The sequence below is a fragment of the Poecilia formosa genome, unplaced genomic scaffold (assembly GCF_000485575.1).
Source record: "Poecilia formosa unplaced genomic scaffold, Poecilia_formosa-5.1.2 Scaffold503, whole genome shotgun sequence".
NCBI lineage: Eukaryota > Metazoa > Chordata > Actinopteri > Cyprinodontiformes > Poeciliidae > Poecilia > Poecilia formosa.
In genome coordinates this window covers 408,752-423,741 of record NW_006800442.1, presented here as the reverse complement: position 1 = coordinate 423,741, position 14,990 = coordinate 408,752, and the positions used below count along the sequence as shown (strand labels likewise).

Genomic DNA, 14,990 nt, shown 5'->3' with positions numbered 1-14,990 from the left:
TATTTAATTAAATGTTGACATATAATCACATTTACCTATGAAGCTGCAGTATATGCACAAAACAATGAAGTTATTTTTCAATAAACACAGTTAAGATAAAAGTAATACCCCAAAACATTCTATACAAGTTCTCAGAATAGAATTCAATTCAGAAGCAGGTTGCAGACAAGCCAGCAGCTAAGGGGCTGTGTGGATGGAACAAACCACTAATGTAAAAAGGGAAGTGGGCCACTCCACTGCTTGGAGTGACTTGTAGAAGTTTTTGTGTCAACACATTATGCAGTCAGTCAGAAATAGGCCTGTCACAATAACAAATTTTGCTAAGCAATTAATTGTCCAAAAAATTATTGCGATAAACGATAATATTGTTTCAAGACCTTTTGACACTGATTTAATGGAAATGATGTAATAATGCATACTATTTCCTGTCATAGATAGATGCACTTTATTTTCAAAAGAACACATAACACTGGAACTGATAAACAACCAAAAACAAAAATAAAATTGATTTTCAGTCTCCATTAACAAAAAATGTACTTGAATAAAAACTAAACAACATAAAACCAAAGTGGAAATAAATACTGCATTCGACATTAGATTTCAATCATTAGAATTTGCCCCTAAAACATTGATTCAATGACATCTTTACAACATTAGTTAATTGGCTAGAATTGGATGATTATTTGATGGTTGATCCACCGTCAGTCATCAACCTTAACCATGAATTCAACTTTTTGACCATAATTCAACATTGAGTTACCATCACTTGAAATCTGGGACACGACAACAGATTGTCGTGTCCCAGACACGACAATCTTACCGCGATTGAGAATCGCGGTAAGATTCTCAATCTTACCGCGAGAATCGTGGTAAGATTGAGGGACAAAATCTTTCCACTGTCACCACCACCATGGTGCAGCAGGACAGTAACCACACAAACTGAGTCCATATTAAAGCTCTCATACAGACAGTAAATATATGATCCTGTTTATAATTTGGACATGCTTCCTGCAGTAGTCGAGCCTAATCAGTTTCACATGTTAACTTGAATTGTCCTGTTCAATAAAAGGCACATTTTGAGAAGATCAACAACGATTGAAGTGCTGTTTCTACATCTATCAGTTTGTCCATTAAATGTTTTGTGTGTAGGTCCATGTGGAAGATGGTACAATATCAGCTGATCACATCATGTCTGCACTACCAGCTAAAGGCAAGTGGGAACTGTTTCAGTTATACCTGAAGGGGTCGTTGATAAGCTTACCTTCTGTATGAACAACATGGAAGTTACTCAGTTGAATGTTGTCAGTAATTTTGATCAGAAATTGTTAGCATCTTGCGCTTTAAGTGGTTGTACACATTAAAACCTTTAAGAAACTGTAAATTGTTCTCTTGTACCCCCCTGCTCCCTTCAGCCCTGTCCTGTATCCTGCCCCCCTCCTGCCAGGGTCTTGTCCAGCAGCTGCAGGACATCTCAACAGTAACTGTGGCTGTAGCCAGTCTGGAGTATGAGGGCTCCATCCTCCCAGTAACGGTAAGGTCATCCAGACCCCCACTGTGCTGTATGTTCAGGCTGTCACACACAGGGCTGAATGAATGGGTGATTAACTGACTTCTGTAGCACCTGAGAGCATGCTGAGGAAGTGTTGCTGTCATTTGAGCCAGTTGTGCTGGCTTGGCTGGCAGTTAGAAATCAACAGAGCCAACAGCTGAATTCAAGCCACAGTGCAGTGTGAAGCATGGTGGATAATGTATCTTAAAATGGGATGTTTCTCATACGATGGTTTTGAGTTTATGGAAAGTCAGGGATCTAGGATCAGTTGGAGCCTTGAGCCTTCAGTGTTTCCAATTCTGAAGAGGAATGGTCTTCAAATGGCTGTTCTGGGCAAGATGGAGACCCCAAACACACCAATTAGTCAAAAGGATACCAATCCCACACCAAGCCTGTGGCGATATTATGGTGTGGCCAGCCCAATATGTGTTTGGACCCAATAGGAATCTTGAATGACATTCAAGATTCTGTCTCTGGGAAAATAACAAGAACAAAAAACAAGGAATGCAGAGGAACTATGGAATGTTGTCCAGTCTTCTTGGGCTGTAATACCTCCTCATAGGTGTTAGAAGCTACCCAACTTTATGCAAAACAAAACAGCTCAGTTCTTAAAGACAGTGCAGTAAAAAAATGCTAGTTCACTGATTCACATGATGCATTCAGCAGTTTGTTTTCAAGGATATTACACTGCTGTTTCAACATATTTTATTTTCCTAATTTTCTGAAGAAACTCAAATTTTTTTCTTCATGTTTGGATTTGAAACAGAATGTTGCATACTGTCAGTGCATGTGTAAAGAAATTGTAGCCATTATAAGAATTTTGAGCTTTACTCACTTTTCTAAACACTCTGCTACTATTTTCTGTGTCTCTGTTGTTGTCAGGGTTTTGGCCACCTTGTTCCTTCATGGGAAGACCCAGGTTTACTTGGGATAGTCTATGATTCTGTTCCCTTTCCTCAGCACAACAGACAGACTGGACAGACAACAAGACTGACGGTACTCACACACACACACACACACACACACACATGCGGTTATATATTTTACTATAAATCTGTAATTTCTTATATGTCTACTTGGAAAATATGTGACTGAAAGTTTGAGTGCAAGTATTTTAATAAGGACAGTGAACGCTCTGAAATCTGCAAGAATGATTTTAAGGCCCATACAGGTTAAAACCTGTTAGGCCCGTGCTCCCTTGTGAGGGATCACTTTTCGAGAGTCTTCGGCTATCTCCGTAAACAACCGCTAATCGTGACTTTTTTTTTTTTGTCCGCTAAAGAAGGCTTTCATCATTCGAAAACTATCCCGCATACAAGTTTTGCCCAAAATGTTATGGTTTTACGGCTAATTAAAATCAGCTGACGGATTTAAAGGAACGTGTCCATTTAAATGCCCTGTCAACAAACATGCGTGTTAAAAAGCGAATTTTCGGTCGGCTGACCGAAAATGTTCGGTATGACTTGACACAGAAGACTCTTAGCTTTGGATACTTGATAATATTGGCTTTGTAACCTCACTTCAGGGTCGAAATTCACCTGAAACCCCCTCCCATGCTTTCTGAATGAGTTTTTAGCAGCTTTGAATTATGTGCTAATGACGGCGCTATCCTGCTTCAAAGATCATTCGAGCCAAGCTGATAACCCTCCTCCTCTCTTCCTGCTTCGTGTCTGGAAGCTAAAACAAAATGGTGCGGTAGGGGGATTTCTCCAACCTGGCTTTGTGTAGAATACCCAGGCTTTGGGAACTGATAAAAGGGGCATTTTTCATTGTGATCTCTTACTTTATAGTATAATTTATATCATTTTATTGCTTTAGAGCGAGGAATGTTCAGTTTTGAGAGGGCAGGGAAACATCTTTCTGCAATTTAGTCTTTGATTTGTGCATGATTTCGTCACAATCTCGCTCTTGGAGTCATAGAAAGAGCCAGTTCATTATTATGTGTATTACACAGTGCACAGTGGTACATTTTGCATATATATATGGAGTAAATGTCATGACCAAAGTTTATGTCATTCAGTTGTAATCACCCATTTAATTTGAACAGATTCCCAGTTATGATGTGAAACTGCATGTGTCACAGATATTTAAAAATGTGCCAAAATTACCTCTCCGCCTGGGAAATTTCTCGGTAAAAAATTTCTAAAAAAAATCAAAATTTCAAATGATTGAGTCCAAATTTGGTGAACTTTTACACAACATGTAGATTTAAAAGTCTAAACTACCTTTTTGTGTTAAAAATAATATTTTAGTGATGTTTTGCAATATTTATTTATAAAAAACTTTTGGCAAGGTGAAAAAAAAGCTAAATTTCTTATATTCTATCACTAATAATTCAGGCAGGGTAAAAGTTACAATAGTGCTGACACCAGGAAACCATTCCTTGACATCTTACCTTTACAGAGGCACCAAAAGTTTGCACTTTTATCTGATGACTGTGAGGCTATTATTGATTTATTTTTGTATGTTTTTGTCAGGTGGAAATTAATTTTACCCCCCTCTTGGGTGTAATAGGTTTAATATGTGTGTGTGTGTTCAGTGCGAAATAGATGCACACACACCCTGGTTTCCACCTGGATGTGGCCTCTGGCTGAAGGAGCCTCTAAGGGATTTTAATCCAGGATTCTCTCGTTTTGCCAAAGGATTTCCTTATTAAATCTGTTTGTGGTTGTAAAGTGCCATGAAAGTTGAAGGGGTGTAAATACTTATGGAGGACTCTGTATGTATCACATATGAAACCTTTTAAACCTTGACTGTAACAGAATGCAGTGTTGGCGTGTTGAACTCTGACCTTCTCATCATATCTCCTAGGTCATGATGGGAGGTGCCTGGTTCCAGAATGTGTTTGGGGCCCCCCAGGCCGTCTCAGCAGACCACCTCTTAGCGAGGGCCACCGAGGCAGTGCGCCGCCACTTGGGACACTGTGTGGCCCCCAGCTGGAGTAATGTGGCTCTTCACAGGGTACAGCAGCTTCACTCACTGTAGCTTAGATCCAGTTAGCACTGTCTGCTGATGGTTTCATTGCTGTTTATCTTCTCAGGATTGTATACCTCAGTATCACCTCGGACACTTTCAGAGAGTAGGTGAGTGTTGATTTGTGTTTTACATTAAAAATGATATGGAGTTGGGGAAAAACTAAGTCTGTTTTTTATTGTTGTTTTTTTTGTTTTTGTTTTTTTCAGATACCATGCGAGCCTTTATAAAGAACAATAACCTATTGCTATCTCTGATTGGCTCAGCATATGATGGCGTGTCTGTGAATGATGTCATCTTCAGTGGACGAACAGCTGTAGCAGAGTTGTTGGGAGATGGAGCTTGATGCAACATGAGCAACAGATCAGATTCTCATCTCATCTTGAAATGCATTAATGGAGTTTATTAAATTTTCTAAGAACCCTTCTAATATTTTGCCCACCTGTTTTAAGGGAATTGTAGTTTTATGTCTTTAAAGAGTAACTATGCCCCCTCTGAAAGCATCAAATTTGGACAAATTATAAAAAAATTCCTGACTTTCCGCTCAGTCAGAAATTTCCTGTTTTTAGCTGACAGTAGTGGCACCTGCTGGTGTTTTCTGCTGCTGTAGCTCATCCGCCTCAAGGGTCAACATGTTGTGCGTTCAGTGGTTATTTGAGTTACTGTTGCTGTTCTATCAGCTCAAACCAGTCTGGCCATTCTCCTCTGACCTCTGGCATCAACAAGACATTTGTGCCCACAGAACTGCTACTCGGTGGATATTTTCTCTTTTTCTGACCATTCTCTGTAAACCCTAGAAATGATTGTGTGTGAAAATCCCAGAAGATCAGCAGTTTCTGAAATACTCAGACCAACCTGTCTGGCACCAACAACCATGCCACGTTCAAAGTCACTTAAACCACCTTTCTTCCCCGTTCTGATCTCAGGTTGAAATGCAGCAGATTGTCTTGGCCATGTCTGCATGCTTAAATGAATTGAGTTGCTGCCATGTGATTAGTTGATTCAACATTTGCATTAATGAGCAGTTGGGCAGGTGTACCTAATAAAGTGGCCAGTGAATGTACTTCTTAACCAGCGACCTTCTCTGTTCGAGTTTAAAAACTACAGTCTCAGATCAACTCAGCCCTCCAGCTCTGACAGCAGCAGAAACAGCAACATCATACCTGTTGGGGAAAACCGAGATTAACTTTGCTTTGCGTTGTCCCCACATGATGACAATAATGTATCATTGTCATCATGTGGGGACAACGCAAAGCAAATTTAATGATGATCCAATTTCCTTTCTATTATATATTTTATACAAATCATATTGTCATTATCGCCACCCATCACAACATATATTGTGATATAAATTTCATGCCATACCACACATTCCTAATCGGTGGTAATTTAATCCGTCTAGCCAACTTTTTATTGTATAACAATCGGAATTCATCTTACATTTGTAACACTTTGTTTTGCTCTCCTTACACTCAGTTTGACTTTTCTTTTATCTATTATACTTTTTGCTCAGTTTTAGCACATCAAATATGCACTTATGTCACTGTTGCGTACTTTATCATTAGGTTTTTTCCTGAATTTTCAACGAAGATAAAAACAAAAACTAAGGGAAGGAACCCCTGCAAAGCCCTGGGCTTCAGTTGTTCCTTCACATGGTCTGTAGCGCCCTCTTGAGCCTTGATGGGACATAGCAGTAGATGCAGACTAGGGCACTCCAAAATGTTAATCAAAATTGAATCAACACAACTGTATTATTCCAATTAATGCTTATTTAGAGTTCTAGTGCTGCAAAATGCAGAACTGTTCTGTAAACTGGATCAGAATCTGATTGTATTAAATACTAGGACTGAACTGGATTGAAGAACTATTTGTACTAACAGACTTAAGTTTGTCCTAAGCAAGCTGAGTTCTTTTGAATTGGCACATTTACAAATTAACTGTTTTAAAGCCAGACTGCTGCAATTAAAGTAATGCAGATAGTGTGCTTTTGCATACAATGAGCTTTTGTATACATTTTTTAACCAGGCCAAAAAAAAAAAAACAGATTGATGTCATGCTTGAAGTTTTCCATTTTTTTTTATACACTTATGTGGACTCTAATGTTGCACATTTTTCCTCATAATGGCAGTTTATGCATGCAAGTTTATGCATTTTGAATCACTTTATGTATGCAACAAAACACCCAAATATACTGAAAGAAAATTTCAATGAATGTGTGTGCAGTGGCTCACTGCTCTTGGTTATGAAACTAATTTAGCTGAACCTGGAACCTGCTGGTGGTGTATGAACAGTGAAGACATTTTTAGCTTTGAAACAAGTTTTATTTGACATCTTAAACAACCATCACATCCTATAGTATTGCCACAAAGAATCAGAGGGTCTCCTCTCTTCAAAGACACACACCTGCATGTGTTGCTGTTCTTATGAGAACAATCTAATAGGTTTCCACTCACCCTAACCTGTAGACACCAGGAGCTCTGAGGGGACATTGGGATGCATTAAGTATGAGTGTACAACAGGTCAGGCATTTGACAGAAAATCTGCCAAGAACAAACACACACACACCCCCTCCAGGAGCATCAAACACTATCTGAGGCCAAGCTTCTTCTTCTCTTTCTGTTTCTTGCGGACCACCTCAATGTTGCGATCTTTCCACATACTTTTCCTTAGCTTGATAGGACGACTCCCAACATACTTTCCTGGACAGACAGAGAGAAACGGATGATGTTTAATCACATTTCAGTCCAGACCAGACCACGACTCCCAGTGAAGCATCAGGGAACAACAAGCCGCTGACCGTTCATTTCTCTCATGGCTCTCACGTAGTCATTCGGGTCTTTGAAGCTGACGAAGCCGTAGCCTTTTGTTTTTCCAGTCCGTTTATCGCGGACCACCTGATGACAAGAATCCAGATTCATTTACAATCAATCAATCAAATTTTATTTGTATAGCACATTTCAGCAGCAAGGCATTTCAAAGTGCTTTACATAATTTTAAACAGTGAGAAAGAAAAAGAAAGTAATAAAAAGATAAAAAGAAAAGATAAAATCACAGCCTAACAGGACCAGGCTCCGTCCGCCTGTTTCGCAAAAATTTTGCGCTAGGACTTTCGCTGTCCTACGCGGATTTTGTGCATTAATTGGTTGCCTGTTAGTCTACAAGCAAAGAATATTTTTGGCATAAATTGGTGCCCACAGACATCCCATAGTCACATCCACCCATCTGCTACACATGCACACAGCTACACAAATGAGGGTGTAACATGGCGTAGGCAGAAGCTAAGACTGAACTCTCTACCTTCTGATTCCCAGACAAAAATCACATTTAAGACCAGTATTTTACTAAAGTGGCTGCAAAGGCTGAAAAAAGAAAGAAAAAGTCCAACTTTAGCTTTGAGGAAGGATGGGTATCTGCTGAAGGCTCTGGCCAGGATGTCATCGTTGACCTCGTTACCCAGATCTCCACAGAATATACGAAAATCATCTGCAACAGAACAGGGAAGCCTCAGCACAAAAAATGCTGCATTTTTAGTGCGCACACACGCTTTAAACATGAAGGCCCTGTTCTCACCTGACTCCCACTCCAACAGACTGGGGTCCTCCCAGGTCGATCCCGCAGCTATACGGATACACTTCTTCACCTTTTCGTTTTTCCCTTTCTTTTTGTCCTCAGAAACACTTTCCACAGGCTGAAAAACAAACACTTCATTACATGAAGTGTCCAGAAGAGCTGGGATTAACCCAGCTCTTCTGGACCGTTCAGAGGCTGCGGTGATCAGACCTCATAACCACACAGGTACATGAGAATATCGATCATCGCGTCAACTCTGCTGAACTTCTAGGACAGGGAGCCTACCATCACCTCGGTGTGAGGGACCTCAGGCTCTGGCATGCTGGGGCCAATAACAGAGCTGCTCTCCTCGCTGTCCTTCCTGTCCAGCAGACCTGCTGCCATGACAGCCGCCTGCTGCTTTGCCACTCGTGCTGCCAGTTCTTCCTGAAAGAGCCACATAACACACACATCTGGTTAGAGCACAGGGAAACTGAAGCAGCAAGGCCACAGTAGTCTGGTGAAATTCACACCATCCTGGCTTGTCTCTGGGCCTGGACGTCAGCCTTCCTCTGGACCACTGCGGCTGGAGGGGCCGTGTAGACGGTGGGCGCCGCCTGGATGATGGACGGCGTTGGTTTGACCAGCGATGGGTTGACTGGTCTCGGAGGAGTGGGAACCATGGGGACAGCCACCATCTCACCAACCTGACAACAACAAGCAGGAATCCTAGAAACAGCCTGTAGTCATGAGGCTCCAGCAGAGACAACAGCAGCAGCAGCATCCAGAAGAAACATGTCTGAGTTCTGACCCGGGGAGCAGCTGACAGGTGCTGAATAGGCGCAGCGCCCCCCTGTGGCAGAGATGGAGGAACCATCATGGGTGGAGGAGGAGGAGGGCGTGGCAGAGGCGGGGCTACTGGAGGACCTCGCATCACCGGCAGCCTCTGACCACCTGACCAGCACACAGCAGAGGATTATGGGTACAGCTTATCAATCACATCAAAAACCTTCAGTTATTCAAGTAACTCAATTAAAAGACTAAAGCTCATATTATTGTTATTCCATGTCATTTTGATGATTACAGCAAATCATAAACCAACATTCACTTTGTCCAAAGACAGGAACATTACATAAAAATGACTGGCTAGCTCAATGATGGCGAGGACTGCTGACTCCGCCCACAAGGAGGCGCCGACTGCTGAAGGTCAATGCGAAGCTGCTTGTTTAAAAGTTGTTGCAAATTAGCAAAAAGTTATGTGGAAGGAAAATGTGTGTTAGGATAAGATGCACCAGTAACAGACATAAGCGAAGCATTGAGTGCATCATGAAGCAACTCTAGCAGAAGGTAGAGGCAGCAAACTGACTGCAGCTGGCCCTTTGCTTTAGTTAGGCCACGGTCAGAAACAAGAACCCTGTGCTGACAGAGTCCACCAGCTGTCTGGTGTCTACAGTATCTACTGTCACTCCTGACAGTAGATACTGTATAGTTCATGTACGATATGGTGACAGTACTGGGCCACATACCAATTTATCAGAATAATAATAGGAATATTGGGCTTAGGTCAGGTCAACCCAGGTCTGTCAATGTCTTATTCTGCTGTGCTGATATTGTTATTGTTATATATCATTGTGGTCAAAAGTCCATTTAGAGACAAACATTCCAAATGAGCTTATAAATGTTATAATATGTATTCTAAGCATGTGTTTCCATTCAAATAAACAATAAAATAAAATAAACAAACCAAAGTCACTCCCTCATCTGGCTGCTATGAAATCAAACATGTTAATCTGAACCCAACTGTAAAAAAGCCTTTTCCTGCCCCCCACTATAAATACCCAGTCCATGAAGGTTGTTTACTTTGTGAAAGGACCAGGACCATGAGAGGTCCAGTCAGCATCCTGTCCAACCCACTACCAGGCTCAACATCCCTCCTAATGGACACAAGCAGGCCTGGACTCAGAGGTGTGGTGAACATACCTGGTCTCTGTAGAATATGTGGGACAAAGGCTGGTCTCATGATGGGAGGTGGAGGAGGACGAACTGGAGGAACTGGGACAGACACAAGTCACAGTGAATGGAAGTGAAGAACAGCAGCATCTGATCCACACATCAAGTAAAACCTCATTTAAAACCTTTTTTCAGTGGAGAGTCAGATTAGTTCTCTGTTATTATTATTACTCAGGTGGATTGGTAGAAAACAAGGCCAGATATGCTGGAATTATTTCTCCCTGTGCTAACAATAGTTATGTCTAAAGGAAAGTATGAAACTGATAACTTTGCAACAAATGGGCAGAAAATTCAACAAATTGCTGCCAAATATGTTGAAGTTTCAGACGTGAGAATATGACAAACATTTATCCATCTGCTGCTGCTGTCGTAAAGGGTGGGGGGGTGAGTGGAGGTGTAAAGAACGGGGGCGACGTAATTACTGTAATGTGGGAAATTTATGGGAAAATAATAATAGAGCAGCATGCTGTGACAGGAGTGAAATACGGTCGTTTCCCACTCGAAATCGGGAGACTTGACAGGTGAGACGTTTCCTTCCAGTTCCTCAGAGGAGAAGAATTAACAATGGAAATGTTGAGTTTTTGCATCAATATGAAGTTTTGTTTTGAGCTAAAAATAGCCTTGGAATTCACAAAGTGCTTCTCAGAACGCCATAGCAACAAAACCTACATGGAACCTCCAGAAGCACAACACCAGAGATTTGGGTCACTAACATATAGGCAGCAAAAACACAAAACTACTACGGTTTGTACAAACCCATCAAAGGAGTGTTCAGTGTAGAACCTTTACAGCAGAGTCTCAAACTCAGTTTACCCGGACCGCTGGAGACAGAGGCTGGGTGAGGATGGGTGAGGCTGGGTGAGGATGGATGAGGCTGGGTGAGGATGGATGAGGATGGATGAGGCTGGGTGAGGATGGATGAGGATGGATGAGGCTGGGTGAGGATGGGCCGCATAAAGGATCCACAAAAACATTTTAAAAATACCCTCAAATGTCATCAACATTGTTTATTTCTCCAATATATGAACTGCATATGGAGGACCAAAACCAACACAATAAGAAATAAAAGCATAAATATATATTTAGTTTTTCCTTACACTAGTTTCCATCAAGTAATGTATATATTTTCTTATTTCCCCTAAACATGTCTTTTTGTAAAAAAAAAATAGATATTTTGCTTTGGCTTCTTTTGCTTCTCTCTTTTCTGCTCGCTGTATTTCTGCTGCATCGTTATGTTCATGAGGAGAGCTGCCTTCTACGTCCAACATGGGCCAATAGGGCTTTGAACCAACGTCACTGTGTCAGACGTTGTGAGGCGTTTAGGCCCAGTCGCTCTGCGCCATCTTTACAGGCCACAGTCCAAAACAAACTTCATCCTGGTGGTTTTGTTGTTACTGACTGCAGTGACGTTAGTTTCGAGTTGGATATTGGATTTTCCAATATCTGCCAAGCAAGCAGCATTTAGGCTCAAGGCTGATCCAATTTATGAACGCTAATTTCAGCCAGCTGTTCTGCAGCTCCCTCCTCAGCCCTTGGAGGTTCACTTCACTGCAGTTCCATAGAACTGCAGGCTTTGGCTTTGACAAAGACATGATGAGGGTGTGACAAAATTTAGTTTATTCCACTTGGCGTCGCTCTTGTTCTACGTTTCATAGAAGTCTTTAGCCAGCTAGCAACGTATGGAGAACGTCTCGACGCGTGACGTCATCACCGCTTCTACTTGTCAAACAGGCGGTGGATGATGCAGCCCGGTAGCAGTCTCCTTTTTCTGCGTTTGATCGTGGCATTAATGGTAGAAAGTACCAGAATGGCGACTTCAGGGAAGGGAAACTGGTACCGGACGGGTCCATCATCAGCTGCTCTGTTGTTACAAGCGAAGTGTGCATGAAGTCAGTGTAGCTTAGCCTAGCACCGAATGTCAGCCATGACGAGGAACGGCGGGCGGGACTTCCTTCAGAGGCCCGCTCACCCTGTGGGCCCCACTAATATTATACTTTAATATCACGGTGGGGCCACGAGAATGAGACCTCTGCTTTAGTCATGTTAATGAAACATCTTTACTCAGTCTAGTTAAAGCAAGACTACTACCTGGACCCACAAATGCTGGAGGAGGACCAAAACTAGCTGCTCTGGCCTCTAACGTCTGCTGGACCTAGGAGAGGTAAGGGAGGGAGAGACTGGACTTTATTCAGCCGTTTGCATCATGACTAACAGTTCACATAACCCTGACAGGAAACATGCAACCATTGCTGGATGATGCTCAGTCAGAGTTACTGTAGAATTTAGCAAAGCCTGAGTAGTTCTGGGTCAAATGAGTCTGAAAATAAAAGAACTCACAGAAATGAAAGAGCTGTTTGTCGTCAACTGAACAGAGAGAACCATGTTCACCACTAAATGTTGGAGTCTGACTAGGCCTGTCACCATAACAAATTTTGCTGAACTATACATTGTTCCAGATGTTATTGCGATAAACGATAATATTGTTGTTTTGAGGCCATTTTCAAGGCCTCAAAACATGGTGATGCCATGGTGATGGCAAAAAAATTAATGTAAGAGTACATTCCATAAGATAAACTTTAAATTATAATGAACATGGAAAACATTTAAAACACCCAAAATAAACAAAACGACAAATAAAATTAACTTTGAAGTCTTTGTAAACAAAATCGTCCTTCAAAATAAGAGCTAGTTGAGACCAAAGCAGCAAACTGAAGACTTTTATCACCCAGGTTTTGGTAGAAAGAGAGAGAGAGAAAAAAAGAGACAAATGATAAATCATACCAATGGAAATTATTGAGTTTGTTCTAATTTATCGTGCGATTAATTGATTTGTTGATTATTGTGACAGGCCTACGTCTGACAGAACCAAAATACAAACCTGTCTGTAAGTGTTGGTCCCTATGATGGGTCGCACCATTGGCACAGCCAAGGCTACAGGGATGGGCTCAATGAGAGGAGGACTTCCTGATACTGATCCACCAAGAACCTCCTGCTCAAAGCTGCATAAAGTCAGAGAGAAAGAACCGCATCAGGATCGGACATTGGTGTTGTTGATAAAGATAAATAAATATCTGAAAACTAATGTGATCAAACAATAATGAGATGAACTGGTTTTAGCATCTGATCAGGACACCACCTGGGCAGCAGGGCCGAGCTCATATCGTGGCAGTGGCACATCTGGTGTCAGCTGCCACAAACTGATACAGCTACAGCTTAGTAGAGGCAGCTTTGGTGACAGGTGTCAAGGATTCGGTGGCAGATTGAATACAAATAAGTACATGTTACATATATATATATATATAAATATATATATATATGATGATCTGATCAAGTATTTTCCTGCCAATTTCCATCATCCCCCCATGATGACTTGACCTCACACAGTGGATGGGTGGATGATGTGTTTTAGGTGAAAGCAGGAGCCCTTCCAGGACCCTGATCTCAATTTTTAGCACATCCTCCCTGCAGAACCTCGGTCTGCTGTTGGGGGATTTCTAGAAGTGAATCTGATCTCTGCTGGTCGTTGTCCTAAAGTTTTCAACTTTCACACCCACTCGCTGGTGATGCTGAGAAAGCTCTGTCCTGGTGGCAACACCATTCCTTCCCAGAAAGAGATGATCGCCGGAACATTTAGTCACTGACTCAGATCAGAATGTCAGAGAGGAAACGCTGAAGTTACTTCTACTCACAGAGCCATCTCAGCCTCCATCTCCTTCAGCCGCTCCTCCCCTGACTTGCCCGCCATGCTGCAGAAACACAAACAATCAGAACCCAGAACCCGACACCCGACCAGGACCCGACGATCCGATCCAGGGCTCCGTTCCACCACACTGGAGTCTTTCTGGAGCTGCTGTACATTATCACCGACACTCCAAACGTCCCTCTTAACACTCAGCTTTCATTCCAAGAGAATGAAAGCTGCACAATCAAAACAAATATGTTTCACTCAGGTAAACTGACAAATACATAGCAGGAAACTCCTACAACACCATTCATTAATATAGCAGGAACTCCTTTGGAGGACAGAATATAAGAAATACAACTGGCTTCTTACTTTTAGTGAGAATCTTTCATCAAACGCTCGGATACCGTTTCTTCTCCGACGGCTGACCTTCTCTTCCGGTTAACCTGCCTCTAGTTTTATGATATAATGCCGCCGCCTAGCGGACTGGAGTCTGGTTGCACAAACTGCTACAACCTCATTAGAGCACAGTAGTAAGTAGCATTTTCTAGAGTAACTTTTTTTGGGGAAAAAAATGTTCTTTGAGAAGTAGTTTTACTGCACCATACTTTTTACTTTTACTTGAGTAGTGTGGTATATATTGCTACTCTTACTTGAGTACAGTTTCTGGCAACTCTACAAACCAAGAGTACTTTCACTGAATGAAAAACAGATATTGAACCAAAACTGCACAGACATACAGCTAGTTTATGTTAAAATAAAATTCCTCGTTCGTACACCAGTTTCGTTGTTCTGATACAATTTTCATATTACATTACGTACTGTAAATCTTAGTTTCATGGGTTTTTTATTTTAAAAAACTGATGTAAAAATAATTTATTCTGCTTAAAATGTGTTATTTTATAATTTTATAATTATGTTATTTATTTGGGATTTTTTTTCATTTTAGACTTTGAAATACCAGAATTTACAAAAAACCTATATCTGCCTGATTAAATTATGTTAAATTGTAAATCAGATTTTCTGTTCAACTATTTGAGTCACCTTTTTTTTACTTTAGTAATACTTTATTAATCTTACTCGAGTCATTTCTTGGATGGCTACTTGTTATTTTTACTTGAGTAAAAATCTGTTGAAGTTGTGTTTCTCTCACTTAAGTACAATTTTTGCTACTCTGCCCACCTCATGCAGAGAAACAGAGTTGTCTTTCCTACTTAAAGACTAGGA

The 14,990-nt window shown here is 41.3% G+C and overlaps 2 protein-coding genes across 6 annotated transcripts; one reads left to right on the top strand and one right to left on the bottom strand.

Moving 5' to 3' along the window:
- Positions 1 to 582: 582 nt before the first annotated feature.
- On the top strand, positions 583 to 5,053 carry LOC103156824 (protoporphyrinogen oxidase). Of its 2 annotated transcripts, none has more exons than XM_007579009.2 (6): positions 583 to 1,210; positions 1,413 to 1,531; positions 2,432 to 2,545; positions 4,361 to 4,510; positions 4,590 to 4,628; positions 4,732 to 4,842. In XM_007579009.2, exons 1-6 carry the CDS (start codon positions 1,189 to 1,191, stop codon positions 4,750 to 4,752), a joined length of 465 nt encoding a protein of 154 aa, XP_007579071.1. In that variant the 5' UTR covers positions 583 to 1,188; the 3' UTR covers positions 4,753 to 4,842. The 2 variants fall into 2 exon arrangements, with proteins under 2 accessions (XP_007579071.1, XP_007579070.1); XM_007579008.2 differs by having other exon boundaries at positions 585 to 1,210; positions 4,590 to 4,632; positions 4,732 to 5,053.
- A 1,768-nt stretch (positions 5,054 to 6,821) lies between these two features.
- On the bottom strand, positions 6,822 to 14,243 carry rbm42 (RNA binding motif protein 42). 4 transcript variants are annotated; one of them, XM_016664657.1, is made up of 13 exons: positions 14,136 to 14,243; positions 13,771 to 13,827; positions 12,960 to 13,080; positions 12,170 to 12,233; positions 10,052 to 10,123; positions 8,883 to 9,025; positions 8,605 to 8,778; positions 8,378 to 8,518; positions 8,093 to 8,210; positions 7,908 to 8,005; positions 7,320 to 7,416; positions 7,088 to 7,221; positions 6,822 to 6,999 (listed from the first exon to the last, which is right to left on the bottom strand). In XM_016664657.1, the coding sequence occupies exons 2-12, from the start codon at positions 13,824 to 13,826 to the stop codon at positions 7,109 to 7,111; spliced, it is 1,197 nt and encodes a 398-aa protein (XP_016520143.1). In that variant the 5' UTR covers position 13,827; positions 14,136 to 14,243; the 3' UTR covers positions 6,822 to 6,999; positions 7,088 to 7,108. The 4 variants fall into 4 exon arrangements, 3 of the variants coding, with proteins under 3 accessions (XP_016520143.1, XP_007579068.1, XP_007579069.1); XM_007579006.2 differs by having other exon boundaries at positions 6,822 to 7,221; XM_007579007.2 differs by having other exon boundaries at positions 6,822 to 7,221; positions 8,384 to 8,518.
- Positions 14,244 to 14,990: the final 747 nt, after the last annotated feature.

Excerpts from the sequence above, each read along its gene's own strand:
- LOC103156824 (XM_007579008.2), top strand. The coding sequence starts at position 1,189 with ATGTCTGCACTACCAGCTAAAG. Across the intron at positions 1,211-1,412 it reads GTCTGCACTACCAGCTAAAG|CCCTGTCCTGTATCCTGCCC; the intron begins GCAAGTGGGAAC and ends TGCTCCCTTCAG. Across the intron at positions 1,532-2,431 it reads GCTCCATCCTCCCAGTAACG|GGTTTTGGCCACCTTGTTCC; the intron begins GTAAGGTCATCC and ends TGTTGTTGTCAG.
- rbm42 (XM_007579006.2), bottom strand. The coding sequence starts at position 13,826 with ATGGCGGGCAAGTCAGGGGAGGAGCGGCTGAAGGAGATGGAGGCTGAG. Across the intron at positions 9,026-10,051 it reads ACATATTCTACAGAGACCAG|GTGGTCAGAGGCTGCCGGTG; the intron begins GTATGTTCACCA and ends TGTGCTGGTCAG. Across the intron at positions 7,222-7,319 it reads AGCCATGAGAGAAATGAACG|GAAAGTATGTTGGGAGTCGT; the intron begins GTCAGCGGCTTG and ends CTGTCTGTCCAG.